This window comes from Apaloderma vittatum, unplaced genomic scaffold (assembly GCF_000703405.1).
Source record: "Apaloderma vittatum isolate BGI_N311 unplaced genomic scaffold, ASM70340v1 scaffold21807, whole genome shotgun sequence".
Classification (NCBI taxonomy): Eukaryota; Metazoa; Chordata; class Aves; order Trogoniformes; family Trogonidae; genus Apaloderma; species Apaloderma vittatum.
In genome coordinates this window covers 1-13366 of record NW_009727006.1, presented here as the reverse complement: position 1 = coordinate 13366, position 13366 = coordinate 1, and the positions used below count along the sequence as shown (strand labels likewise).

Sequence of the window (13366 nt, the reverse complement as noted above, 5' to 3'; positions counted from 1 at the left end):
TGCAACCAAACTCAGGAGCATTGGAAACGTGTGGGGTTCTCCCCCAAAGTGTCCTTATTTCGTGATGCAGTTTATAGAACAGTCTTTGTTTCCTAAGTGTTTTCAAGGACGGAGTTATTTGTGTGTAGATGCGGGTGGTCTCCTGTCCAGTGCTCTAACCACCGCATTTGGGATGAATATAGAATACTTTTGGACAGGGGTCAGCTTGGCAGTTTAAATCGCAAACAGATGTTTGGCCACATTAGCCCATGCACAGCCCCTCTGTTCTTAATTCCGGTCCATTCTTTGTATTTAAAAAGGGTAACATATTAAAATAATGTAGAAACTAAAGTGCTTAAACAAAACCCCGGAGTCTGAAGAACCTAAATCCCTGGTAGAGGCCAGACATGAGTTTGGCTGCCAGCGCAGCAGCCAGGCCTGACCCCCCTCACAGAAACATCAGGGTTGGAAGGCACCTCTAGAGATCATCTAGTCCAAGCCCCCTGCTAAAGCACGATTGCCCAGAGCACCTCACACACGGTTGTGTCCCGGCAGTGCCTGCGCTCCCTGTGGGTCACGTCCAAAGTGCAGGGGATGTTGGCAGTGCGGCACGCAGGAGCCATGTGCCTCTTGATGCGTCGCTCTCAAGCAAGAGATCTTGGGGCTCTTATTGGAGAGAAGGCCGTTTCGCGTGCCATCTTAGGAATTTCTTTTTTATTTCTTGGAATATAAAAGTAGAACTAAAGATACATTGTAAGTGGGGTGCAAAAGTGTCCAGTACTTGCCAAAGGAACAAGGCTTTAGTCCAGCTATAGAGCTCCTGTTAGGTTGTGGCCCAGCTCTGCCATCTGACTTGGTGCCAAATAACTTAAAGTCTCTTTGCTTTAGCATCTGAAAAACAGGACTAAGGATACCAGGCCTCGGGAAAGCAGGTCTGTGGATGTATAACAGCATGTTTCAACTCTATAATATAAATAGGGTTTTAAATTCTGCATGACTGAAACCCTCATGAATTCAGCAAGCAGTCATGTTTCTAGAAGATAGTATGAGATTTATATTCCTTCATGCCTGCAAATTTTCAATATCTGGAGGAGTTTCAGTGCTTCTCTCCTCTCCATAGTTCAGGTACTGTCAACAAAGCAAAAATAATTGCCAACAACTTGGAAACGCCTGCCAGCGAAACTCGTTTATGCGTTGATGGCTCTCAACAGATTTTCTGGCATCAACTCTCTACCCCACAGCTATAGCTAGGAAACCAAAATGCCAGCTTGTGTTAATGTTTGGAGTTTCCTGGAAAGCAAAAAAGCCAAGCGTGCACTTGCATGACAGGGTATTTGCTATGTAAGCCTGGGTTAGAGCCCATCTGCAGAAACAGTAAACTTTTTCAGGCTCTGTGGCTGCAAGCCATTTGCAGATACCAGGGTGCAGGCAGGTATCTGGTGGGTTCAGTGGCCAATAAGTTGATTTATTTTTCATTCTTTGCCTATTTAAATATGCAAGCATAAGAAATACAGAGATTATTTGTTTGAGTAACATAAGTTGCTGATATAAATGTTAAAAATGGGGGTGTATATGTACAGGAAGATAGCATTTTTCTAGGCTTGTCAGACTAGCTTATCTTATCTACTCTTTGTATCCAACAGTGGCTGCAGAGAGATGCTTCACAAAATGGGGCAAGAGCCTTATATGTGGGTCTAACCCAGATCTCCAATAGACTACCCTCACAAGAGGTGTTCACATCTTTTCAGTGTGTGATAAACTGTAAATATCACTCTTGAAACTCAGATATAGTTTAATATTAATCTTAAAAACTGTCTTGTGGCTTGAATGCTCTAGCCTGCCACTTGGTTGAATTCTTAAATTCTCTTTCCCCATATGCATTCTTTTTAATGTGCTATAGTTTTAACTCATGGATTTTTGATGTTATTTTTGCATTTAGTTATACCAAGCCGTTTAAGGTGGGTATACAACATCCCCTACTGTAGTGTGCTTGTCAAAGGGGAGCGGAGTTACAGCAACACTGTGCTCTGGGCACTATTCACTCAGCAGTTTAAAATGTATGTGTCAGAATATGTGTGAGTCTGTGATTAAGGTTATCTTCTCATTTTTCTCTCTTTTAACTGAATAAAGAACCCCTGGAGCTATTCTCACCAAAAGCCAGAACCCCTGTAGTGGAAAATACAGAAAGGTTTATAGGTTTAGCAGTTTGTTATTTCTGTTCTTCTTGGGATTTTTGTGCTAATAAAACCAGTAGTAATATGCCAACAGTAATATGTACACATGGGACACTGTCAATAGCACAGAGTTCATTGGGGTGCCACTTACTTAAATGTATTAATCTTTCTTTTAAAGGGAGGAGAAAACCCAGGAGTCAGTCCATCCAGGCACACACTGCTTTAAACCAAATGCCACCTGCTTCAAGCCACTCTGGACCAATGGCAGAAAGCCGGCAGCCTTTCATCCAGACATCTACATCAGCCCATGAAATTGCCCAAAGGCTTTCTAGTAGTCAGCTGTCATTCCACAACTCGGCAACATCTGTGTTTTCCCAGTCCCCTGCTGTCCCTGTGGCTGGACAGCTGACTGTGCAGGACCGAGCTGCAGCAATGCTCAGGTCCAGTCTGGCCTCTTCCACCAGCTCAACACTCAGCCTGCTCTTCGGGAAGAGAAGCTTTTCAAGTGCTTTGGTGATTTCTGGGCTCTCGGCTGCAGACGGAGGTAACACCAGTGACACCCAGTCATCTAGCAGTATGAATATTGCCATGGGTCCATCGGCTAGAGCAGCAAGTCAAGCAACTCGGGTAAGGCTGGAGTCAAAATAGCAGTCCTAAGCATGAGCTAATCTACTGCTTTCCTTTCAGGTGCTTGAACTGGCCTCACCACTGTGTGGTTTCTTCCTTCTCACTGGTCAAAAAAAGAGTCTCTTCCAAAACAACATCAGAATTCTGGTGTTTGGGTTGGATTTTGCTGCATCACAATGAAAACAAGGCTGTTTAATATTAGTGTGTATATGAGAGTGATGTATTTGTCAGTGAGAGGTCGGCTGTTATGCATGCACCTGAAACTGCAAACTGGGGCAAAGTCCCTCTTGCTGTCACTCAGACCAGGGACTTAGCTCTCCATTTTCTGCAGCCCAGGTGTTGAGTACCATCATAAGCAGACTAACTAGCTCCTTCCTTGCTTGCTTAGGCAGGAGTTAATTATTTGTACAAAGAGGAATGGTTCCCACTGAACAGTGCACTTGTTCTCTCCATCTCTCTGACCAGAAATTCAATCCAGGACCTGAAAACATTGTTACTGAAAGGGTTAGTCAAAGGAAGTCTGTAGGAAATATTTCCCAAAGGAAACCTGCACCCCCCGTGATTCAGCATTTTCTAACAGCAAAACAGTACACACAAGGAGCTTCCAACCCTCTTCGCTGCAGGCTCTCAGTTCTGTTCCCAGCTTCCCTGGAAAGTTCAACACACATAGTAGTGTTATTGTTTTATTTTCTACTTAAGTATATTTATTTAACTTCAGTTGCCGTCAGTTGCTTTCCTGAAGTTTGAAACTCTCACCTCAGCAATACAGAGTGGAAACCCGAGAAGATGGACTGGAGATAAAGGGTAACTGCAACTACAGGTTGAGTGACAACATAATTAAGACAGGTTTTTGCATTTGGCCTATCAAAATGGAAACCCGACTGGCAACAAGGAAAGATTGTGGATATGGAAAGTCCATGACACCTTTTGGCTACTATCACTCTGAACTGTGTATAACTTCCATAATTGTCACAGATTTCTCCAAACCTCAAGTGAAAAAAGCTCCTTAGCCTGCATGTGTTTTGCTCTCTACCCCAAAATACCATGTATGGTATAGTTCCCCGGAGCTTTGCCATGAACTTTAACAGAAGTTGACTGAACACTACTCATGTGGGTCCAGTCCTGCTTTTTTTACTCTAATGAACATTAACAATATTTCTACATGCACAGCTGAACATATCAAATGACAAGGCACAATTCCAACTCTCCAGTTTATAGCGTAATTTGCAAGAACTCAGCCAGTCTACTAAAGCTAGGATTCACCTCATCTAACTTTAAGCCATCCAAAATTTGGGCATGAAGTCTCAGTAAATTGTTGGTGTGGCCTCTGTATTCAGTGGAGAGGACAATCCACTTCATCCTTAGAGCTGTCAGGAAGAAATCCTCCCCTGAGACATTCATTATCTCTGCCAACCATTGACAGCCTAGATGATATGCTAAGACTACCTGGTTAAATTTAGATGAGGTTAGTCCTGGCCAAAGGATCTGCTCAGAATCCAGATGCCTATTTGATTGAAAGCGGTAAGGAGGAAGCGTTTGATTTAAATGTTAACACAGCACAGTTCTGGAAAGCTTTTATACTAATGGACTCCTTACAATGGTGCGACACTTCGCGTAACATTTTCAGACTGATAATTGCATTCCAGTTTTGATGAAAAGGTTTCTTTGTAAGTTGGATTTTAAATTTGGTGTATAAAGCAAGCCCCAGAGCAACCCAATTTAGCTTCTTAGAAGTCAGCCCTGCTTGGAACAGCAGTTTGGACTGGATGACCTCCAGAAGTCCTTTTCAATACAAATTATTTTACAGTTCTCTACACAAGTACATCTGTGGTACTAAACCTCTAGCTGCTGGTATGCTTTTCTTTCCAAATTTATGTGTTACACAAAGTGTGACAAGTACCTCTTCAAAAGCCCCTTGTGAATAATGCATGTTAAGAATCCCATGCAGTTTCACAGAATGACATTCCTAAATCCGTTTTTAACTTCTTTTCACCTGTCACTTCAAAAAATAGCTGAAGTGTTACTTAGAAATTTCCTAGACTAGTTGACTCTTTCTTTCCTTCCTTCCTTCTTTCCAGCAACTCACCGAGACCTGCGAAGCGACGGATGCCACAGAGCCTAAACCACGGCGAGAGGCTGGTCCGGCTCATGCCATACTCATGAGTAGGAACCTGGAGTGCAGGAGGGCCAGCCAAGAAGATATGGCCCTGGAAGACACCGCTTCTCAGCAGAGCCTGTCCGAGGAGCAGTAAGAAGTATTCCTAGCACAACGGCCGCACGCTTCTTAGGATTAAATAAAGACAGAGTTAGGTCATGGAGCTGCACTGGGGTTAGGTTCTTTCAAATTTAACGAGCAACCTCCAGATGTTTATTTTTTTAACTTCTACACAAGAACACTATGGGGCAGATGTTCTTCAGCTGAAGGCCTTGGCGTGGGCAGGGTTGGAAGGTGTCCTAAAAAACACACAGTGCCACTTCATCTCAGGTTCTTGTAAATTCTAGAACAATGAATACAACCTGTTTAACCTTCCTTCCCCTGGAACAGTTGCAATCGTGAGTGAATAGAGTGGGAAATATCAATACAACTCAGTGAAAAGCACACAAGGCGTCTCTTTCCTGCCATATCTAAACAGCTGATTGCATGCAAACTAATTGGCATTTGATATATAACATATAGGAAAAGGCAACTTTGAACAGAAGCAATGAATATATAAAAGGACAGTACAACATGTACCGTAACATTAGAGCTAAATCTGATTTTTTTTCCAACAGCAACTCTATTTTTCTTTAACATGTTATGCAGGTGGTAATTCTGAATAGCAACACAGCATCACAGATTGATCTACGGCATGCAGCCATACTGAGCTACTGTGTGAACAAGCCATGCTACACTGATTAACAGAAGTCAGGTGTGAGAAAAGAAAGTATCCAGTGCATGGAAAGCCTTCAAAGCATATGGTACACCTTATTTGCAAAGAAAGCAGCTTTGCTTAAACAGCTGCTCTTAGGTATTATCTCACGCTCCTGTTTGGTTACAGCAGTGTTTCTCAAATTCCAGGCAACAGCCCCCTTGGGAGTTACAAAAGGGCCCAGGGGAATCTTCCTCAAGGACAGGAAAGTGGAAAGCAGGCTGTAATTGTTGTCTGAAAGGTTTGCATTAGGAACAGCTAAATGCCTTTAATTGCTGGACACAGCTCAGTGTCCATAAACACTTGTAGCCAGTAATTACTGAGAGTTCTGATTTCCCTCCCCCAGAGAAACTGAGCTGCTGCCAATTTAATAGTTGCATAAAGACAGATGAGGCAAAAAGGGAGGCCACGCTTTAACAGTTTGAGAAACACTGATTTGCGGGAATGCATGACTACTTTGGAAGCCAAAAGGCTACAACAAATCCTTCCTCTACTATAAACACACACGCGCGTGTGTTCTCATTCTTTTTTTTTTTTTTAAATTAAAAAAATTGCAGTTATCAGTGTCTTGCTGTTCCTCTTTACTGTAACTAACATAGATTGTTTCTAATTCTCAACACGGTGATGTGCAGCCAGGTTGTCTTCTCCCAATTAACAAAAAAGATTTAATGAGATGCTGTAGCTAAGTCTCATTACCGTTAGGCAATATGTAGTTGCATTCTGAGCTTCCTACTGTGCCACACTTAAGATTATAAGTAGTAGAACTAAGTAACACCTAGTGACAATAAAATGATCTGAGTATGTTTTGTGTGGCGGCAGTTTTGGGGTTTTCTTTCTTGTTTTCAGTTGTTTTCACTTCAGATCTGGATGAATTGGTTATTTGTAAAGTTCAATACAACCCAGGCAAATTTCTGCTCACGTTTGCAAGGGCAAAAGCAGAGTATTCACATACAGCCTGCTGAGACACATTGTCATCAGTGCAGCTTAGGCCCTGCTAATGTCTCCTCCAGCAGCCAGGTGTGAGGTGGAGGAGGAAATTGAATTCAGCTGCTCCCTTCTGACCATTTCTGGCAGATCATATCTCTCTTCTCGCCATCCTGCTCATGAAGTGCTTCATTACATATGAAGGATGGAGCTTACACAGGTAGGTGAAGGGCTCTTCCTAACAGCCACCAGCCCCGTTTCTGCCTGGGGTGATTTTACATCGCAGTCTACTAAGATCAACCATCACTGCTTGGTCTCCCTAAATCCTCCCCTGTGTGGAGGGAGGGCAAACAGGCAGCTGCGGAAAGCACTAAAAACTTTCCCTTACTCCTTTAGCCTCCAGTTTTCACATCTTTAAGTTTGAAACAATTTCCATCAAAAATAAGTAGCTCCAGTAGTTCAAATCAACCTAAATTATTCTATGTATCCAAGTCAAGCATACTAAACCAGATTGGGAAACAGCTGCATGAATCCTTCCAGGAGGAAGCTGCTGTATCTGCTGAGTGTGGACCAAGGCTCAGCACCACAGCCTCTGCAAGACACTCTGAGCCACCTTCATGACATCTGGTACTGCACCCTAAGGTTGTGCAGCCGCCTCACAGTTCCTGATGTAGTTGAAGCCACCAGCCCCTGGAACACAACTCGTTAGGGACAGCAGGGTGCCATGAAGCCCAGCCTCTTGCTGCACAGGGCAGCTGCCAGGAAAGGGATGTCCTAACTCCTTTGTTGAGGCCCAGTGCACAAGCAATCACAGCAGGAGTCAAGGTAAGATTTAAAAATCAGTTCCTTTTCCTAGACTTGTCTTCTTACAGTTTTTTATTTTACCTTAAAGTTGTTACTGTAGCATAGTGGGTTGAAAAAAATTCCAAGAGTGACCATGAAAAACAGTAACAAAGAAAAAGTAAATTGAGTAACAGTGAGAATTTGACCATGGTACCTTTCTCCATAATTTTTGAGATAGTCTGCTGTTAGGAATAAGACTTCTGGTACTGTGGCCTATATGTAGGCCAATCCTACAGAATAGAGAGGTGATTCTCCCCATTTACTCTGCTCTTGTGTGAACCCCCACCTCAAATACTGCATCCAGTTCTGGTGTCCAGGGATATGGATCTGTTGGAATGAGTCCCGAGGAGGGCCACAAAGATGATCCAGGGGCTAGAGCACCTCTGCTACCAGGATAGACTGAGGGAACTGGGATTGTTCAGCCTAGTGAAGAGAAGGCTCAAGGGCAGACCTTATTTAACTGCCTTCCAATACCTGAAGGAAATCTAGAGGAAGGCTGGAGAGGGCCTTTTTACAAGAGTGTCCAGCACCAGGACAAGGGGAAATGGAATTAACTTGAAGGAGAATAGATTTAGATTGGATCTTAGGAAGAAATTCTTCAGTACAAAGGTGGCAAGACTCTGGAATAAGTTGTCCAGAGAAGTTGTGGATGCCTCCTCCCTGGAGATGTTCAGGGCCGGGTTGGGTGAGGCCTTGAGCAACTTGACCTAGTTAAGGGCATCCCTGCCTAGGGCAGGGAGCTTGGATTAGATGATCTCTAAGGTCCCTTCCAACCTAAGATGTTCTATGATTCTAATAATCAAACATGATGGTTAGAAGTATAACCTGGAACTAGGTATGAGTTTGTATTGATTAAACACATCTTAGGCCTCCTCCCATGTCTGTATGAGGTAGAGCTAGACCTGAGTACTCTGTACATGACAGAAGAGGTGTTTACGGCTGCGATGCACACAAATCTTACAAACAGTACCTGACCTTTACAGTCCTAATTTCAATACTGAGTTGCTCAGAACAGCTCTGCAGAGCACCAAAAGGCACCCAGGTCCAGAGGAATGCTATTCTCAGCACCAGTGCCTACAGGTACACAAAGGCTTTAAGCCAGACTTTTATTCCCAAAAGACCTAAGCAGTTCAATACTTGCCTTGCACGCAAGGTGCTTCAGAGTTGCAAGATGGGGCTGCACATGAATTGCACTTGTTGGGGAGCTTTGGGCTCTGAATAAAAAGCAAAGATGCATAATGCTGTTGTTAAAACTTGGCCCTGAAGGGGCTCAGGCTCGGCAGTTTGCCCATGTTACTGCTGCTCTCTTACCATAGGGGTGATGCAGGAAGGACAGCTGCCACCAACACATACGTTCTTTTCATGTGCAGCTCCGTTTTGTCTCATGTGTTGAAGACTCAAGTGCTATGCTTGAATTTTTCCAGAGCCACAGAGGCCACTTACTCAACAGGGGCTGAAGGCAGAAGCTTGTTCAGCCAGCCTAGAACCTGAAAGCAGTGACCTTCCCATCTCACTAGCAGGCTGAACGTATCCTTGGAAGAAATCAAGGACTCAGTCCACCAGAGCATTTGGTACAGGCACTTCTTCCACAGAAATATCAGAAGGGATGAAGAGATGGAAGCCTGCTCCCAGCTTAACCCCAGATAACATCACCATTGCTGGAAAGAAACCTCAGGAGAGATTTTATCCGTGCTGGCTCAGTGGGGCCCTCGCCACCAGAGCACAGAAAAGAACAGAGGCAGTGCAGTGGCCTACAGGAAGGAGGATGACTTTATGGTCAAACAAGCACAAACACAGTACTTAGCTTTCACATTAAATGTGGGATACTTGCTCCCCCTCCCATTTTGTTTTCTTAAACTTAGCTTCCACTAATAGGTTTTTGTTTACATTGTGCAGTAAAAGCCAGGTGCTACGCTCCTAAGGGTGAAACATGGCCTGAAGAGCTGGTAAAAGGACTTTTAGGAACATTTTGCCGAAGCCAACCACCAGCTGCTGAAGTGCTCACCTGCAACAGGTACGCTGGTGAGCCCCCAGCCTGGCCTTCAGCCTGTCCAGTTTCCTACCATGGCCAGCAGGCAGGAAACGGGGATGGGCATATGTACAAAGCCTGTTCTCATTCATCCAAAAATACAAATGCCAGAGGTCCTGCTGTTATCTCTATTTTGAAGAGTCACACAAACCTCTTCCATGCAAATAACTGGAGTTCTCATTGGAAAGTCTTACCTCATTCCCACAGACAAAAAGTCTTAGCGTTCATTGCATTTAAGAGAAATGCTAACAAAAAGTACTTACCAGTGTGAGGCTTTTTCCCTCGAGAGGATGGCCAGATACTCTCAATATCCATGAATGACATTCTGAAACTATTAAGTTCTTGGGAGGCTCTCTGATGTCATTCACAGCTTTTCTTAAAAGCTACTTATTAGAACAAAGACATGTCATCTGCATTTGGTTTCAACCCACCAACAGCTCTTCTCTTGCTGAGGAACTGAAGTTAAAGATTATCTGAATTTTGTGCAGCTCATTTTAGAAGATTAAAATTACCAGTGAAATTCTCCAGCATGTAATAATCATCTTCTCATCAATGCATATTTTCTAACTACACAATTATTGCCATATTTAGATTACTCCCTGGATTAGGAGCTGGTATTTAATTACAACGTTTCACTAGTGCTTGTACATCCTTAAATCCGCAACACAGACATATTACTTATAATTAACTTTGTGGTTGGTCTGGTGTTAAAGAGCCACCTCTCTCAGCCTTCTCAGAGTTTTACAAGTCAAAAATTGTCTAACGAATGATACATAATGCAGACCCTGTTCATTCCATGCTGTGCACAATTTTATGTTAGAATTACAAGCCTCCTTGCCAAAAACATCCGTGATTCTCAGGCTTCAAGAGAGTAATTGGTACCTCATATTCCCCTCCCTCTTTTTGCCCCGATTAAAACCTGCAGGTGCACTAACGTTGTCATCTGGAATCTTGCTGGTACATCAGGAGTTATTTTCACCAAATGTGTGCTATTAGTAAAATCGGCCCATCAGGAGAATTGTGAATGCTCTCTGTTTGTTGTTACAGTGCTCTCAAGGCCTTCCAAGTATTTTACTAGACAATAATTTTTTACCTCTAAAGTAAACACAGGGTGTCATAAAAACTAAATTCACTTGGAAATATTACTTTCTCACTCACTCAACGTTATTTGAAACAGGTGAATCATTTCTTCAGGACTGTCTCTGATTTAAAGGCCAGACATGACTGTTCAGGTCATCTATGATCTTGTGCTAAACAGACCATAAAATTTCTCTTAATTTCTCTTAAAAAGCACCCTAGCTCAGAGAGAAGAAAAAAAGAACAACAAATTTAAGACTCTCTGCAATCTTGAGATAGGGAGCAGAAAGCAAGAGCCGCTGATGTCAGTAGCAAAAATACCCTTTTAAGCTGATACTTCACTCCTAGCTCCAGTGAAGGAAAAATTATCTACCAACATTTTGAAAGATTTTCCAGTGACTAACTACCCTCACTACAAAAGGTCTTCCTTGCTCCATGAGACAATGGCTTAAAAGTACTGCAAGTGTGCTGCCCAGAAGTTCCCCAAACTTAACGTTACGATTCCTTTTTCAGTCTATGAAACAACAGGACTACGGTAGGCATCATGGCACTACATGCAGGGCAACGTATCTACCTCATGAGGAACAAATGCCATTTTAAGTGACGAACTCTCAGTAACACTGGCTGAACTGGAATTTAGAAAACTGAACTCTGCCATCACTCCTGAAAGAACTCCCCTCCCCAGCCCCTACAGAGAAGTGTCAAGTATCTCCATTTTACTTTGCTTTATAGGTCAGTCTTCATTTAAGCCTCAAGCACAGTCCCACTAAAACCTGGTTACACTTTGGGTAATTATTTAATCATTGAAACAACTGTTCTTTTGCACCCTATTTTACAGTTTAAGAGACTTACCAGTGAAACAGGACATCCAACACAGAAGTGCCCAGAGGTTTCTGTTCAAAAGTCTATGGCACACAGCCCTGAAAGCACTGATTTTGGTCCCAAGTCCTTCACTTCTAACAAAGTGTCTTACCCAAGCAAGATACCTGAAGACATTAAGGGGTTTGTGACACCTTAGGAGCACAGCATTATTTTGCAAAAAGCAGCCAGGAGCTGTTACATTCTCAAAAGCAGTGGGACCCTAAAAGGAATTCTCTTTTTCCCCAAATATGATGAAGACAATACTACCATCTACACAGATCTGGGCAGAATGGCAGTGTAACGGGACAGTCAGGGAACAAGACTAGGGCATCCTTCAACACGGCACAAACCTCTTACTGCCTGCATGCGGAGGGGCAATTTTGCATCAGACCTTTATTGTGAATACAGGGAAAAGAAAGGACGTTTTCTCCACGCTCCCAGCTGTTTCCAGGGCACCTCTATAAAGCTCCAGCCCCATCCAGCCCCCTACAACTTGGGGTGTCAGTTTTACAGAAATTAGTAACTAAAATGATGTTTGAAAATGCCTCTAAATAGTTTGCTCATTTTAACAGTTGTTGAACCAAACAGACAGAAGTTAAATAACTGAATTCTTTAACAACTTTTTACAGCCAGAGATGACTATAAATCATACAATGAACAAGCGTGTACCTGGGAGGGAGTTCTATTTTCACAACATGCAAAACTGATTACGTGGCAGCACTTCTCCTGAACACATCTGCACACCTCATAGGGAAACACGTTGTCTAATATTCTCGAACGCTTTTTATTTTACCATTAACCATTAAGCAATTAGAGAACCGAATAAGAAAATGAAACACAAACAACCAAAAAGTATCAATAAACATAACAGATTGTAAAACTCGTATAGACAAATGCAGTATGAAGTTGATCCTGACTTAATAAATTCTGCATGAAAATCACAAGTTAAGATTTTATTGAACTTCACATACTTGAAGATTTATATACATATAATTTTTTAGAGGGATGCAAGGCAGGACTGCCGTCAGGAACTCAAAATGCAGCCCTCCTAACTACTGTCTGGGCCACTTGGAGACGGCAGAATTGGTTATTTTTCCCCCTGAAGTGGAATTGTGCAGATGTCTTTTGGGACTGCAGGAAAATTCCTTGAAATTCTAGATAACCCTTCTTATACTGCAACAGGAGAGACTCCTGTAAAGCCTTCAGGGGCTGAAGCAGGAAGGACAGACTCTAACACATCCACAAAAATGTTGTAATATTTTGTTAAAACAAAAGCTTTAGTGTTTACAGGGAAGAGAAGGTCTTCATTTTCTGCAGGATTCTACAGCTGCCAAGATGTCTTGCAAAATGCTGTTTCTGTTTTCTTTACTAACCTAGAGAAAGAGAAATTAAAACTGATGTAATTCAATGAATAACCTCTATATCAGTGTTACTTTAAAACCAAACAAAGCACAAATTCAAATTTCTTTATCAGTGGAGGAATGGTGAGTGTCAAACACCTTCCACCTTCTGGTACTGAGAATACAACATGCTAAACCCACAAACCTGCACATGCAGTTGAATATTCAGTGATCTTTTTGATTTAAATATGCATGGTATTTTGTAGTGCTATTCAGGGCTTGAGTAAGTAACAAGAATCACTCGAAGAACCCGTATGTACTTTTGTCATTACTAGAAACCTTTTTCAATTACCAAATATAATTTTCCTACTATAAAGTGGAGTTCTTATGCCTTCAGTACTTGGAAGGGTTGTATTTATTAGGACAACAGACCTAGTCAAAAACACCTGCCATGAAAAAAATTAAAACGGTCTTAGCAGCGTAACTCTGTATTGTGGGAAGCCTTAGCGTCACAGGACAGAAGAAATAAGACTACTTGAGAAACCTGGAAGGAGGTTGTAGGACACTGAATATTGGCAGCCTGTGTCTACTGGGGTCCCTCAG

General features: G+C 42.5%; 1 protein-coding gene across 1 annotated transcript in view; it reads left to right on the top strand.

Annotated features, from left to right (window-relative positions):
- The window catches only part of LOC104277010 (pecanex-like protein 2), a gene marked incomplete at its 5' end in the record, with an annotated part of 53956 nt that extends 48602 nt beyond the window's left edge, over positions 1-5354 (top strand). Inside the window, 2 exons of the mRNA XM_009873515.1 lie at positions 2332-2780; positions 4859-5354. Coding sequence (XP_009871817.1) covers positions 2332-2780; positions 4859-5032 — 623 coding nt within the window. The remainder of the gene's footprint in view (positions 1-2331; positions 2781-4858) is intronic.
- Between the last annotated feature and the right edge of the window lie 8012 nt (positions 5355-13366).